This window comes from Oncorhynchus mykiss, chromosome 12, assembly GCF_057628025.1.
Source record: "Oncorhynchus mykiss isolate SJ-2025 chromosome 12, ASM5762802v1, whole genome shotgun sequence".
In the NCBI taxonomy this organism is placed as follows: Eukaryota; Metazoa; Chordata; class Actinopteri; order Salmoniformes; family Salmonidae; genus Oncorhynchus; species Oncorhynchus mykiss.
The window spans coordinates 15,311,595-15,328,692 of NC_143033.1; the positions used below are offsets into that span (position 1 = coordinate 15,311,595).

Consider the following 17,098-nt stretch of genomic DNA (forward strand, 5'->3'; position numbering starts at 1 on the left):
TTGGAGGCTATTTTGTAAATGACATCGCCAAAGTCAAGGATTGGTAGGAGAGTCAGTTTTATGAGGGTATGTTTGGAAGCATGAGTGAAAGAGGCTTTGTTGTGAAATAGGAAGCCGATTCTAGATTTAATTTTGGATTGGAGATGCTTAAGATGCTTAAGATGCTTTCACATTAAGTGAGTCTGGAAGGAGAGTTTACAGTCTAACCAGACACCTAGGTATTTGTAGTTGTCCACATATTGTAAGTCAGAACCGTCCAGAGTAGTGATGCTAGGCGGGCTGGCAGGTGCGGGCTGCAATCGGTTGAAGAGCATGCATTTAGTTTTACTAGCATATAAGAGCAGGTGTAGGCCACGGAAAGAGTGTGTGGAGGATATAGGAGTATATATGGCTAATAGATGTGCAGCACTGGAGGTTGGTGACCTCTTAATTGGGATGGACGGGCTCGTGGTAATGGCTGGACCGGAATTGGAGGAATGATATCAAATACATCAAACAAATGGTTTCCATGTGTTTTTGATGCCATTCCTTTTGCTCTGTTCCAAGCATTATTATGAGGAGTTCGCCTCTAGGTAGACTCCAATGATGTGTAACATCCAAATAATGTGAGTATAATGTGTAAATCAGGCAGATAATTATACTGTCCCCTCTGTGTGTTCCAGGCGTTTACAGGGAACAGTAATGCAGACAGTGTGGTGCAGTTTAAACTGCAGCAGCCAGTCTTCGCCAGGTTCCTGCGGTTACTTCCTCTAGATTGGAACCCCAACGGGAGGATAGGTCTGAGACTGGAAGCCTATGGATGCCCTTACAGTAAGTACAACCAGTGGAGTTTGACAGGACATCATTACCTCTTAACAGATATGGGCAACTCCCTAAAGTCCCCAATATCAATTTCCCCCCTATATACAGTATATATAATGCATTCAGTATTCAGACCCCTTGACTTTTTCCACATTTTGTTACGTTACAGCCTTATTCTAAAATGGTTTAAATTGATAGTTTTTTTTTCTTAAAGGTCTACACACAATGCCCCATAATGACAAAATGAAAAGTGATTTGTAGAAATGTTTGAGGGCTCAGGGCCAGACCCAGATGCAGACACGGGAGGCAGATCGTTTGAGTATTTGATATGTATGTAAGTTCCAAAAAGGGTAGGCAAGAGAAAGGTCGTGGACAGGCCAAGGGTCAAAACCGGATCAGAGTCCAGGAGGTATAGAGTGGCAGGCAAGCTCGAGGTCAGGGCAGGCAGGCGGGTATGGAGTCCAGAAAACAGGCAAGTGTCAAAACCGGGAGGACTAGCAAAAGAGAGAATAGCAAAGCAGGAGCACGGGAAAAATGTGCTGGTTGACTTGAAAAAGACAAGACGAACTGGCACAGAAAGACAGGTAACACAGTGATAAATACACTGGGGAAAATAAGCGACACCTGGAGGGGGTGGAGACGATCACAAGGACAGGTGACACAGAACAGGGTGTGAGAGTAACCCCCCCTAGGGGCACCACTTGCTGTCCTACCTGGGCGCATACCTGGCTGACCTCTCCTCCGGGCCATAACCCTCCCAGTCAACCAGGTACTAGAAACCCCTGCCCCGTGGTCGAACCCTCAGGATGCGTCTCACCGTATACGCTGGCTGGCCATCGAATACCCGGCGGGGAAGGATGGGCCTAGAAACAGAGGACTGTGAGACAAGGGCTTAATCCTGGACATATGAAAAGTAGGGTGAACACAGAGGGTACGGGGCAACAACATATGGACAGCAGTGGGACTAATGACTCTAGAAATGGGGAAAGGACCAATGAAACAGGGGGAAAGTTTACGGGATTCTACCCGGAGGGGTAGGTCCCGAGTGGACAACCATACCCTCTGCCTGACCCAATAGCGAGGAGCCAGAGTCCGGTGGTGTTCCGCTTGTCAACGATACCTGGAGGTGGTCTTGAGAAGAACCGCCCGAGCTCTTCTCCAGGTACACCGATTGCGGCGGACGGACATCTCTGCTGAATGTATGTTGACCTCCACTTCTTGCTCTGGAAAGAGCGGGGGCTGATACCCTATGGAGCATTCGAAGGGGGATAGTCCAGTAGCCGAGCAGGGGAGAGTGTTCCTGGCATATTCCACCCAGACCAGTTGCCAACTCCAGGTGGTGGGGTTACTGGCAACAAGACACCGGAGTGCCGTCTCCATATCTTGATTTGCTCGCTCCGACTGGCCGTTAGATTGTGGATGAAACCCAGAGGACAGGCTGGCTGACGACCCGATAAGAATGCAGTCTTCCAGAATTGGGACGAGAACTGAGGACCTTGGTCTGAGACAATGTCATCCGGGAGCCATGGATTCGGAAGACATGCTGCACCATAAGCTGGACCGTCTCCTTGGCTGAAGGTAACTTCGGAAGAAGGATGGACATAGGCAGCCTAGGAGAATCTGTCAACCATCGTCAGGATGGTGGTGTTGCCATCTGACGGGGAAAGCCCAGTGACAAAATCCAGGGAAATATGGGACCAGGAGCGATGAGGGACAGGGAGTGGCTGTAGGAGGCCAGAGGGTGCTTGCCGTGGAGTCTTGCTTTGTGCGCACCATGCATGTGGCGACAAAGGCCGAGACATCAGGAACCATGGTGGGCCACCAGAACCGTTGATGGAGGAAAGCCCGTGTTCGACGAGTACCAGGATGACAGGTAAGCCTGGTGGAGTGAGCCCATTCCAGGACCTGAGACTGGACCGAATCAGGAACAAACAGACAGTTAGTTGGACCCCCCCCCCCCCCCCCCCCCCCCCCCCCCCTCAGGGTCTGGGAACACTGTGCCCTGCGAACCAGAGCCTCAATTCCCCAAACAACAGAAGCCGCCAAACAAGAGGCAGGGAGGATTGTCTTAGATTCAGAGGGAGTGGCAGTGGAACTGTACAGACGGGATAGAGCGCCCGGCTTCACGTTCTTTGACCTTGGTCGGTAGGAGATGGTGAAATTGAACCTGGTAAATAGCAGAGCCCAACGAGCTTGCCTTGGGTTGAGGCGCTTGGCAGTACAAAGGTATTCTACATTTTAATGATCCGTCCATACCAGGAATGGATGTTCCACCCCTTCCTGCCAGTGTCTCCACTCCTCCAGAGCCATCTTCACAGCTAGGAGTTCCCGGTTTTCAACATCATCGTTCCTTTCCGCAGAATTGAAACGATGGGACATGAAGGCACAGGGAATAAGCTTTTGGTCCTGGACGGATAGCTGGGGAAGAACAACCCCTACTCCCACGTCAGAAGCATCAACTTCCACCACAAACTGACAAGTTGGGTCCGGATGGATGAGGATAGAAGCAGTAGTGAATTGCTGCTTAATTAAGATCCCCAAAGGCCTTGTCCGCTGCTGGAGACCATGTGAACGGTACCTTGGGAGAGGTGAGTGCAGAGAGGGGAGCCGCCAGCTTGCTGTGGCCCCGAATGAAACTGCGATAGAAATTAGCAAAACCCAGTACCATTGGAGCTGCACCCTGGACGTGGGCTGTGGCCAATCCACCACCACCCTCGCCTTCTCTGGATCCATCTGTACATTCCCCTCAGCTATAATGTATCCTAGAAAAGAGATAGTGGAGCGGTGGAACGCACACTTCCCTGGAGAGGTTCTAAACCTGAGGAGAGGAGTGGTAGAGGGTACCGATTAAAAAAAATTAATAATAATAATATTGTTGAGACCCTGGCAATCTTTACATGGATGCAGGGTCTTGTCCTTTTTCCCCACAAAGAAGAATCCTGCGGCTGCAGGATAGGCAGAAGGACGAATGCTCCCAACAGCCACTGAGTCCTCAATGTACTCCTCCATGGCTTTAGTCTCAGATCCGGACAGGGAATAGAGCTGGCCTCGAGGTGGTGTGGTGCCCAGAAGGAGGTCAATAGCACGAGCTTTGCTGAAAACCTCCAGGAGGTCATGATACTCTCTGGGCACGGCAGAGAGATCCGACGCCGTACTTAATCTTTGAGACAGACGTTTCAGGGATGGCTGCGCCGCCTTTGAATGGCAAAATGGGCTCCAACCGAACAGAATGGAACCCGTAGTCCAGTCAATATCTGGGTTGTGTTTTTGGAGCCAAGAAAAAAAGAAAACAACAGGTATGTGGGGAGACTCAATGAGGAGGAGCTGAATTGACTCACTGTGGTTTCCAGATACCCGCATATTTAGGGGAATTCTGCTGTGTGTGACTCTACCAATGGCGCGACCGTCCAGTGCCCTGGCATCCATGGGAACAGAGAGGAGTTGAGTATTGATACCCAGTTCTGATACCAGGGTAGCGTCCATAAAACCCTAATCTGCCCCAGAGTCAATAAACACCCGGAGAGACTTATACTGGTCTCCCCACAGCAAGCTCACAGAAAAAGGAGTATGGGTAATGGGACTTTGACTGGGAACCCTCTGACTCACCAGAGTGCTTGTACCTACTAAGGTGTCTGGTCTCTTAACTGGGCAGGTGGCTATATAATGTCCTACAGCTCCACAATATAGACAGCAATTGGAGCTTAGCCTGCGGGAATGTTCCCTAGGTGATAACCTAGCCCTTCCCAGTTGCCTAGGTTCTGTTGTGTCAGACTCACCCGTCATCGATGATTCTCGAGGAGGCTCGTGTGGCTTCAGATCCTCTCTGAAAAATATCCTTTGAGGACTTCCAGATACCTTCGACGATGAGCGAGCCACTGTGGATGAACGAGTGTGACCCAGGCCAGACCTCCTCTCACTCCTGCATTCCCTTAGCCGCCCATCAATTCTAATGGTGAGGGCAATGAGGGAATCAAAGTCCACCGGCAATTTCCGAGCAGCTAGCTCATCCTTTATCACCTCAGATAGTCCGTGAAGGAAGGTATCGAAAAAGGGACTCAGGATTCCAGGCACTCTCGGGGGCCAATGTGCAAAAATCAACAGCATAGTCTACCACACGATGGGAATCTTGATGTAATTCAAGACGTTTAGGGGCCACCTCTCTCCCTGATACCGGAGAATTGAACACCTTCCTCACCTCTGCCATGAAATCCTCCAGATGATGACAAATGACGGATTGTTGCTCCCAAACAGCCATCACCCAGGAGAGCGCCCTTCCCGACATTAATGTAATGATATATGCTATCTTAGATCGGTCCGAAGGGAACGAAGATGACTGTAGCTCAAAAATAAGGGAGCATTGAGAATAAGAACCGCGGCAGGTACCAGGATCCCCAAAGTAATGCTCCGGAGGAGGTAAGCGGGGTTTGCGGGGAGCGAAGTAGGCTGTACAAACTCAGCACTCATAGAGAAAAAGTTACTGGGTGGTTTGGGGTTCTCAGAGGTGGTAGGCTGCCTATGAGCTAACTCCCTGATTTGCTCCATTATAGCCTTAAACCCCTGGTCGTAGTGTTCCGTCGGGGAACGAAGCCCTTCCTGAAGTAGCTCCTCATGCCTCCCAGTGGTGGCTCCCTGCAGGGAGACAGCGTGGCGGAGCTGGTCCAGGTCTGCTGGGTCTGTCATGGCCAGTTCGTACTATAAGGGCTCAGGGCCAGACCCAGATGCAGACACGGGAGGAAGATGGTTTGAGTATTTTATATTTATTAGTTCCAAAAAGGTAGACAAGAGAATGGTCATGGACAGGCAAAATGTCAAAACCAGATCAGGAGTCCAGGAGGTACAGAGTGGCTGGCAGGCTCGAGGTCAGGGCAGGCAGACTGGTCAGGCAGGCGGGTACGGAGTCCAGAAAACAGGCAATGGTCAAACCGGGAGGACTAGCAAAAGCGAGAATAGCAAAGCAGGAGCACGGGAAAAACACATTGGTTGACTTGAAAAAGACAAGACGAACTGGCCCAGAGAGACAGGAATCACCGGGTTAATTACACTGGGGAAAATAATCGGAACCTAGAGGGGGTGGAGACAATCACAAGGACAGGTGACACAGATCAGGGCGTGACAATTTTTGCAAATGTCTAAAAATAAAAAACAGAAATACCTTATTTTCTTAAGTATTCAGACCCGTTGCTATGTGTAGGTGAGGATTTGGTAGACTGTATTCTTTAGGTTTTACTTGATGTGTTTGCTCCCGTGTGCTGGTAAGGGCACAGATGACAAACAGGTAGGATTCCAGTTGAGGTGGTTTAATAACACTGAAGATGCACAGGCACCGCACAGTTTATGTAGTGTGGATGGACTAAGGCACTTAGTGGTTAGGCAACTTGCTACAACCAAAGTGTGTGTGTGTGATCTGCAAGTACACAGATTCATAAAGATACATTAGTGAATGACAGACTACAATTTCCAATTCACATCTCTTATAAACAATATGCATGGATATAACATGACTATGATGACTTAATGCTACAGTGGGGAGAACAAGTATTTGATACACTGCCGATTTTGCAGGTTTTCCTACTTACAAAGCATGAACAGGTCTGTCATTTTTATCATAGGTACACTTCAACTGTGAGAGACGGAATCCAAAACAAAAATCCAGAAAATCACATTGTATGATTTTTAAGTAATTAATTTGCATTTTATTGCATGACGTAAGTATTTGATCACCTACCAACCAGTAAGAATTCCAGCTCTCACAGACCTGTTGGTTTTTCTTTAAGAAGCCCTCCTGTTCTCCACTCATTGCCTGTATTAACTGCACCTGTTTGAACTCGTTACCTGCATAAAAGACACCTGTCCATACACTCAATCAAACAGACTCCAACCTCTCCACAATGGCCAAGACCAGTGAGCTGTGTAAGGACATCAGGGATAAAATTGTAGACCTGCACAAGGCTGGGATGGGCTACAGGACAATAGGCAAGCAGCTTGGTGAGAAGGTAACAACTGTTGGCGCAATTATTAGAAAATGTAAGAAGTTCAAGATGACGGTCAATCACCCTCGGTCTGGGGCTCCATGCAAGATCTCACCTCGTGGGGCATCAATGATCATGAGGAAGGTGAGGGATCAGCCCAGAACTACACAGCAGGACCTGGTCAATGACCTGAAGAGAGCTGGGACAACAATCTCAAAGAAAACCATTAGTAACACACTTTGCCGTCATGGATTAAAATCCTGCAGCGCATGCAAGGTCCCCCTGCTCAAGCCAGCGCATGTCCATTGCCAATGACCATCTGGATGATCCAGAGGAGGAATGGGAGAAGGTCATGTGGTATGATGAGACAAAAATTTAGCTTTTTGGTCTAAACTCCACTCGCCGTGTTTGGAGGAAAAAGAAGGATGAGTACAACCCCAAGAACACCATCTCAACCGTGAAGCATGGAGGTGGAAACATCATTCTTTGGGGATGCTTTTCTGCAAAGGGGACAGGACGACTGCACCGTATTGAGGGGAGGATGGATGGGGCCATGTATCGCGAGATCTTGGCCAACAACGTCCTTCCCTCAGTAAGAGCATTGAAGATGGGTCGTGGCTGGGTCTTCCAGCATGACAACAACCCGAAACACACAGCCAGGGCAACTAAGGAGTGGCTCCGTAAGAAGCATCTCAAGGTTCTGGAGTGGCCTAGCCAGTCTCCAGACCTGAACCCAATAGAAACTCTTTGGAGGGAGCTGAAAGTCCGTATTGCCCAGCGACAGCCCTGAAACCTGAAGGGTATGGAGGAGTGGGCCAAAATCCCTGCTGCAGTGTGTGCAAACCTGGTCAAGAACTACAGGAAATGTATGATCCTTGTAATTGCAAACAAAGATTTCTGTACCAAATGTTAAGTTCTGCTTTTCTTATGTACCAAATATTTATGTCATGCAATAAAATGCAAATTAATTACTTAAAAATCATACAATGTGATTTTCTGGATTTTTGTTTTAGATTCTGCCTCTCACAGTTGAAGTGCACCTATGATAAAAATTACAACTACATGCTTTGTAAGTAGGAAAACCTGCAAAATCGGCAGTGTATCAAATACTTGTTCTCCCCACTGTATACAGGACCATATAGCGCAATACAATGTGACTTTGACTGCACTAATTTGAGAACAAAGGGGTGCTGCCGCACGTGTATATCACCATCTTCAGTACAGGCTAAAACGGCACAATTAACTTGAATACCTCTAAACAGTGAAATACAGTGTAATCAAATCATTTAATTTATCACATGCGCTGAATACAACAGATGTATACCTTACAGTGAAATGATTACTTACAAGCCCTAACCAGCAGTGCAGTCATACAGTTGATGTCGGGAGGTTTGGGAAGTTTACATACACTTAGATTGGAGTCATTAAAACTCGTTTTTCAACCACTCCACAAATTTCTTGTTTTAACAAACTATACTTTTGGAAAATTGGTTAGAACATCTACTTTGTGCATGACACAAGTAATTTCTCACAAAATTGTTGACGGATTATTTAACTTAGAATTCACTGTATCACTATTCCAGTGGGTCAGAAGTTTACATACATTAGGTTGACTGTGCCCTTTCCGGTAGCGGAACCCCTCGACAACATTCCGCTGAAAAGGCAGCGTGCGAAATTCACAAATATTTTTTAGAAATATGTAACTTTCACGCATTAACAAGTCCAATACAGCAAATGAAAGAAACTTCTTGTTAATCTACCCATCGTGTCCAATTTAAAAAATGCTTTACAGCGAAAGCACAACATATGATTATGTTAGATCACCGCAAGTAAAAAAAAACACAGCCATTTTTCCAACCAAAGATAGTCACAAAAAGCAGAAATATCGACAAAATGAATCACTAACCTTTGATGATCTTCATCAGATGACACTCATAGGACATCATGTTACACAATACATGTATGTTTTGTTCGATAATGTGTATATTTATATCCAAAAATCTTAGTTTACATTGGCGCGTTACGTGCAGTAATGTTTTGATTCCAAAACATCCTGTGATTTTGCAGAAATACTCATAACATTGATAACATTGATAAAAGATACAAGTGTTATTCACATAATTAAAGATAGACTTCCCCTAAATGCAACCGCTGTGTCCGATTTCAAAAAAACTTTACGGAAAAAGCATAATCTGAGAACGGCGCTCAGATCCCAATCCAGCCAGAGATATATCCGCTATGTTGGAGTCAACAGAAGTTAGAAATAACACTATAAATATTCACTTACTTTTGATGATCTTCATCAGAAGGCACTCCCAGGAATCCCAGTTCGACAATAAATGACTGATTTGTTTCATAAAGTTCCATAAAGTCCATCATTTATGTCCAAATAGACACTTGTTGTTAGCGTGTTCAGCCCAGTAATCCATCTTCATGAGGCGCGAGCACTTCGTCCAGACAAAAACTCAAAAGGTTCTGTTACAGGTCGTAGAAACAAGTGATTCCATACATCGCTTGAATCTTTAGAATGTTTTTAACATAAATCATCAATAAGGTTCCAACCGGAGAATTCTATGTCTTCAGAAAAGCACTGGAACGAGAGCTAACTCTCTCGTGACCGCGCGTCATGAGACCAAGGCACTCTGCCAGACCACTGATTCAAACAGGTCTCAATAGCCCCTCCTTTATTGTCGAATCCTCAAACAAGTTTCTAAAGACGGTTGACATCTAGTGGAAGCTGTAGGAAGTGCAACTTGACTCCTTAGACACTGTATTTGGTAGGCCAACCTCAAACAAGTTCCCACTTCCTGGTGGATTTGTCTCAGGTTTTCACCTGCCATATGAGTTCTGTTATACTCACAGACATCTTTCAAACAGTTTTTGAAACTTCTGAGTGTTTTCTAGCCAATAATACTAATAATATGCATATATTAGCATCTGGGACAGAGTAGGAGGCAGTTCACTCTGGGCACGCTATTCATCCAAAAGCGAAAATGCTACCCACTGTCCCAAAAAGGTTAAAGAGCAGCAGTAAAATAACGATGCTATAAACAGGGGGCACCGGTACAGATTCAGTGTTTGGGGGCACCGGTTAGTCAAGGTAATTGAGGTAATATGTATATGTAGCTAGAGTTATTAAAGTGACTATGCATAGATAATAACAGAGTAGCAGCGGTGTAAAGGGGGGGGGGGGCAATGCAAATTGTCCTCGGAAGACATGTGATTAGATGTTCAGGAGTCTTATGGCTTGGGGGTAGAAGCTATTTAGAAGCTTCTTGGACCTAGACTTGGCGCTCCGGTACCACTTGCCATACGGTATCAGAGAGAACAGTTTTTCTTAGACAATTTCTAGGTGCTTCCTCTATACCAGGCGGTGTCAGAGGTCCGGGATGGCAGGAAGCTTGGCCCCAGTGATGTACTGGGCCATACACACTACCCTTTGTAGTTCCTTGCGATTGGAGGCCGAGCAGTTGCCATACCAGGCAGTGATGCTCTCGATGGTGCAGTTGTAGAACCTTTTGAGGATCTGAGGACCCATGCCAAATCTTTTCAGTCTCCTGAGGGGGAATAGTTCTTGTCGAGCCCTCGTCACGAATATCTTGGTGTGCTGTGGACACCAAGGAACTTGAAGCTCTTAACCTGCTCCACTACCGCCCAGTCGATGAGAATGGGGATGTGCTCAGTCCTCCTTTTTCTGTAGTCCACAATCATCTCCTTTGTTTTGATCACATTGATGTTCTCCCTGTAGGATGTCTCGTCGTTGTCTGTGACCAGGCCTACCACTGTTGTGCCGTTGGCAAACTTAATGATGGTATTGGATTCATGCCTGGCTGTGCAGTCATGAGTGAACAGGGGGTACAGGAGGGGACGGAGTCTGCACCCCTGAGTGACCACTGTGTTGAGGATCAGAGTGGGGGATGTGTTGTTACCTACCCTTACCACCTGGGGGCGGCCCGTCAGGAGGTCCAGGATTCAGCTGTAGAGGGAGGTGTTTAGTCCCAGGCTCCTTAGCTTAGTGATAAGCTTTGAGGGCAGTATGGTGTTGAATGCTGAGCTGTAGTCAATGAATAGTAGTCTCACATAGGTTTTCCTTTTGTCCAGGTGGGAAAGGGCAGTGTGGAGTACAATAGAGATTGCATCATCTGTAGATCTGAGTAGGCGGTATGCAAATTGGAGTGGGTCTAGGGTTCTGGATAATGGTGTTGATGTGATCCATGGCCAACTTTTCAAAGCACTTCATGGCTGCAGATGTGAGTGCACGGGTCGGTAGTCATTTAGGCAGGTTACCTTAGTGTTCTTGGGCATATGGACTATGGTTGTCTGCTTGAAACATGTTGGAATTACAGACATGTTGAAAATGTAATTGAAGACACTTGCCAGTTGGTCAGCGCATACTCGTAGTGCACGTCCTGGTAATTTGTCTGGTCCTGCGGCCTTGTGAATGTTGACCTTTTTAAAGGTCTTACTCACATCGGCTGCGGAGAGCTTGATCACACAGTCTTCCAGAACAGCTGATGCTCTCATGCATATTTGTGGTACTTGCCTCGAAGCAAGCATATAAGTAATTTAGCTTGTCTGGTTGGCTTGTGTCACTTAGCAGGTCTCGCCTGTGCTTCCCTTTGTAGTCTGTAATAGTTTGCAAGCCCTGCCACATCCGACGAGCGTTGGAGCCGGTATAGTACTTTTTGAGCTGAAAACTGTTGTTCTGATTAAATAAGCAATAAAAACTAGTTGAGTATCTGGAGCATCAGCATTTGTGGATTTAATTACAGGCTGAAAATGGGAGGCCCCAGTGCACAACTGAGCAAGAGGACAAGTACATTAGTGTCTAGTTTGAGAAACAGACGCCTCACAGGTCCTCAACTGGCAGCTTCATTAAGTAGTACCCGCAAAACACCAGTCTCAACGTCAACAGTGAAGAGGCGACTACGGATGCTGGCCTTCTAGTCAGAGTTGCAAAGAAAAAGCCATATCTCTGTCCAGTTTCTGTGTTCTTTTGCCATCCTAATCTTTTATTTTTATTGGCCAGTCCGAGATATGGCAATGCACTGGGGGACATTATCCTATACCAATATAGGGTTAATGATATAATAAACAAAACAGAGGTAGCCAGCTCACAATTGCTAGCTCGCAGTTGAAACTACTAATTAGCATAACCATAAATATGACATTATCTTCACAGAGTGCATCTTCAGACAAGATATGAAATATGAACTAACATGGCTAACACAATGAAAGCTAACTGGTGGGAAAACACAAGGATGGCTGGAACTTTCTCTCACTTGACTACTCACGAGCTGACCTTTTCTGAGCTGGAGACAGTATGCTCTGCTCCACTTCACTGGTGGGTGGAGCTCCAGCTCTGATATGATGAACTAACATTATTGAAATGATTACCTACAAATACTTCAGAATGTTCTACTGCCAGCCCTGAATTCACTATGTTAATTCACTCCTAAGAAAGTCTCAATACTTAACTTGACTATCTTAACTCTCTCTTACATACATATCTTACCCAGACCTAACAGACATGATACGAGATGTGTAGGGGTGTTTAGCCGCTCCATCAACAGAGGATCTGGCTAGGTATAACCACTAACAAAAAAACTCTAGTCCCGTACATAAATGATGAAAAGGGTTCTCTGCTCAAGTGGAGAAGAGAAGCTGCTGTCCGTAACAGCCTGGCATAGCTACAGCTCTGATATGATTATCTACAAATACTTCACAGCCTTTTGTACACTATGAGACTCGAAAATTGAGCTAAGGTGCATCCTGTTTCCATTGATCATCCTTCAGATGTTTCTACAACCTGATTGTGGAGTCCACCTGTGGTAAATTCAATATATTGGACATGATTTGGAAAGGGACACACCTAAGGTCCCACAGTTGACAGTGAATGTCAGAGCAAAAACCAAACCATGAGGATGAAGGAACTGTCCATATAGCTCCGAAACAGGATTGTGTCTAACCACAGATCTGGGGAAGGGTACCAAAACATTTCTGCAGCATTTAAGGTCCCCCAAAACACAGTGACCTCCATCATTCTTAAATGGAAAAAGTTTGGAACCACCAAGACTCTTCCTAGAGCTGTCCGCTCATCCAAACTGAGCAATCTGGGGAAATGGAAGGCATCAGGGTTGACAGAGCTCCAGAGTTCCTCTGTGGAGACGAGAGAAACTACCAGAAGGATAACCATCTCTGCAGCACTCCACCAATCAGGCCTTTATTGTAGAGTGGCCAGATAGAAGCCACTTCTCAGTAAAAGGTACATTACAGCCTACTTGGAGTTTGCCAATAGGCACCTAAAGGACTCTCAGATAATGGGAAACAAGATTTGCCCTGAATGCCAAGTCTGGAGCAAACCTGGCATCATCCCTGTGCTGTAGCACGGTGGTGGCAGCATCATGATGTGGAGACTAGTCAGGATCAAGGGAAAGATGAACACAGCAAAGTAAAGATATCCTTGATGATAACCTGCTCCAGAGCGCTCTGGACCTCAGACTGGGGCGAAGGTTCAATTTCCAACAGGAAAATGACTCTAAGCCAAGCCAAGGCAACGCAACGCAGGAGTGGCTTCGAAACAAGTCTCTGAATATCCTTGAGTGGCCCAGCTAGAGCCTGGACTTGAACCCGATCGAACATCTCTGAACAGACCTGAAAATAACTGTGCAGGGACGCTCCCTATCCAACCTGACAGAGTTTGAGAGGATCTGCAGAGAAGAATGGGAGAACCTGCCCAAATACAGGTGTGCCACGCTTATACCGTCATACCCAAAAAGACTTGAGGCTGTAATCGCTGCCAAAATTGATTCAACAATGTGATTTATTTCATTATTATTCTTTTTTTCATTTGCAAAAATTCTAAACCTGTTTTTCATTATGGGGTATTGTATGTAGATTGATGACGAAAACAAACACTTTTATCCATTTTAGAATAAGGCTGTAATAAGGTTCTGAATACTTTCCGAATGTTGTGTGTGTGTGTGTACATTATTTTGTTAGACTCTTTCACTCAGATATCATATTAAAAACTGGAAACCTTTCTCTCCACCCTATGGTAAAATGTGTGGAATTGCAGGACTTTAGCTGTAAAACTGCACAATTTTCTTTCTGCCCCTTTGAATTTTTTTTTTTAATTGCATGACATTAGTTAGACAAGTGCAAAATCTTCTCTCTGCCCCATGGCAAAATGTGTAGAATTGCACCAAACTTATTTTAAAACTGCAACATTTTCTCTATGCCCAATAGCAAAATGTGCAGATTAGCAGGAATTAAACTCTGAAACAAACCCCCAAAATACTTAGGGCCCCTAAAAGGCTAGGGCTGGCTCCGACTGTGGCCCCTCATCAGCCACAGCAGCCCCTCATGATGAGTTCAGATTTTTCATGGTCCCCACCCACATCAAAGTTTTCCATCTTTGCATTATTACAATGAGAATACTGTAATCTGGTTGTTGCATATGTCCAGTATTAAACAATGCTAGGGAAGGACTGTACGTGTACTAACTGCATGCTCTTTTCTGTGGATGAGCCAACAAACAATATGCAAAAGATCCATTTATTTTCTTTTTCATCACTGTTGTCATTTCTGTTTACAGCGAGCATGTCTCACACAGACATCCATATCTGTTATGTCTCACACTGTGGCTCTGTTTCTCCCTCAGTCCAACAACCTGTCCCTGGATTGTTTGTTTTTTAATCAGTCCTCCATTGTAGAGCGGTGATTTATGATGTATATTAAACAAATATATGAATAGTTTTGTGTTCTTTTTGTATGCAGCACTATTGGGAGGAGATGTATTAAATTGTGGATAAGCGAGGACAGAGTGGATGTGTTTTGATATTTTATATTGTGTTTTGAATGATTATACATAAGAGCAGACAGTTTTACTCTTAAAACGATTATTGCCCACGGTTTGTTTATACTTATTTAACTGGCTTTTGGCTATGGAACAGCATTCTGAAGGGTTTATGTTTTAACCCTCATTGACTGCTACCTGTGCTATAGGTATTATTATTCTGTAATGACCATTTCACAATGTAATTTGTAACTGTGAAAGTAAATGCCAGGGAAATAGACCTGTAATCCCAAAATGACATATGTTTAAGTATGTCATATTCAACTTACAATGCATTGCAAACAATATCAAAAAGGTAAAAGCATAAGATGAAAGGTCAGTACTCTCACATGAAAGTCTTCTTTAGTCTTTAATCACAGCTCTTCAATCATAATCATGAAAAAGACTGATCTAGTGATTGAAGTGGTTTGATGTGTGACGGACCAAGGCTAACCTGCCTCATTAGAGGCAGTTAAGTAAGGAGAAATTAGCTTCGGCTCTAAATCTCACTCAACCAGCACACACTGGAGCCTATAATGCACATCTAATTGCTAATAAAAACACTGAACGCAATGAATGGCTGCCACTGAGTGTGAATAACGTCTCTACTATTCTCTTCAGTATCCCAGTGGTCAAATCTGGTTGAAATTGGCTCATTACAAGCAGCATTACAGCTGATGTTATTTCAACAAGTGTTTCCCACTGGGTTTCTGAATAGAATGTATGCATTTGTTTTCCTGCTGAAGATGAGGGCTGTGATTTTAACTTCTACTATCACAGGTTTGTAAAGTAGTCCCTTATAGCTCAGTTGGTAGAGAATGGCACTTGCAATGCCAGGGTTGTGGGGTTGAGTCCTAAGGGGGACCACTATGAAAATGTATGGACCCAATACTGTAAGTCGCTCTAGATAAGAGCGTCTGCTAAAATATAAACAATTAAATGTAAAGTTTGCAGTGTTGGATTGTACTACCATACTCTACTGTATAATCTTTACTTGTAAATGTGTTGGTTGTACTACTATACTCTACAGTGTAATCTTTACTTGTATATGTGTTGTTTGTACTACTATACTCTACAGTATAATCTTTACTTGTAAATGTGATGTTTGCAGAGTCTGACGTGGCAAGGTTTGACGGCAGCAGCTGCTTGCTCTACAGGTTCAGCCCTAACCCAACATCAAGTCAAACAGCCAAAGACATCATCTCTCTGAAGTTCAAAACCCTGCAGAACTCTGGGACCTTGATACACACAGAGGGACAAGATCACACCATCACGCTGGAGTTACACAAAGGAAAACTTTTACTCCATCTCAGAAAAGGTACAGTGGCCTCTAGTACAATAAAATCCATTTATCTCGCATGTCCTTTATGACGTTCACTATACTTTTTTTATGATAAATAGTTTTCACAGTATAGAATGTGTTTGGAGCTGACCCAGTGTTTTAGGGGAATAGCCTACCGTAGTAAAAATGTTACATCAACTACTATACTTACTACGATGCACAGCAGACAGGGAAAGAAAGTTTCATGTTTACCAGGCATAAGTGGGGCTAAACTTCAGGTGGTGTTATGTTCTCAGCTTGCCAGACTGTCCAAGGCATCAACATATGGTGCACCTCTTAGCAGGACCATCTGTCTGTTGCATACCACTAGGGTAGAGAGAGAGACACCTCTCTATCTTCACAGGGAGGTTAGTAAAGTAGATATCCACTAAGCACTATCAGCACATGGAGCACACACAAACACACACACATACACTGTACTATCAGCACACTAAACATGTCTAATACACAGCAGACCTACACATAATTATTGAGACACTTACGATAACTTAGGACCATAATAAATTCTGCAACTACTGAATGATTTAAGGATACCTTATTGCTGCAATCTGCAGTTTGCTGTATACTGTAGTCAGTTACTTAGGTTATCCAATCCAAAACCCAATAAAGGGTCTTTACTGTGGGATGCTCTGCTATTCGTTATTAGTTGAATAAAATGAAAACCCCACAATTTGTCACTGGAATAACGTGATTGTCAACATAATAAGAAGAGGAAATGAAAACAGCAGGTGACAGACTGGACCTGTGCCAAAACAGGCAAAAAACAATCATAGTTTATCAAACTAGTTGAAGGGATCAAAATTGTCTGCTGCACTTAAATCAATCCAAATGGCCATAGGCTACAGTATAACATTTTACACTACATGATCAGTAAGGTCATACTGAAGAGGGTTGTAACTTGTGAGTACACAAACTATTTGAGTGGCCAGGTTTAAACGTTTTGTTTTTGGTAGAAGTAGTAGTGATGAACCTGGATAGACCGGTCTCCTTGTCTGATCATCTTCTGCATATTTCAAAAACTCAGTTTATGAGAGTTTATATCAATGTTTTATTTAACATTTATATATTTAACCAGATTTTTCCATTGATGGCAAGAACTGGGGTTTCTACATGTATAGAAATTCCAATCTTATAGGCAATTCGCTAGGC

General features: G+C 44.6%; 1 protein-coding gene across 2 annotated transcripts in view; it reads left to right on the plus strand.

Moving 5' to 3' along the window:
- Positions 1-17,098, plus strand: part of LOC110537019 (contactin-associated protein-like 4) — a 215,625-nt gene that overhangs the window by 61,361 nt on the left and 137,166 nt on the right. For both annotated transcript variants that reach the window (XM_021622727.3, XM_021622728.3), the window contains exons 4-5: positions 663-810; positions 15,719-15,925. In XM_021622727.3, coding sequence (XP_021478402.2) covers positions 663-810; positions 15,719-15,925 — 355 coding nt within the window. The remainder of the gene's footprint in view (positions 1-662; positions 811-15,718; positions 15,926-17,098) is intronic.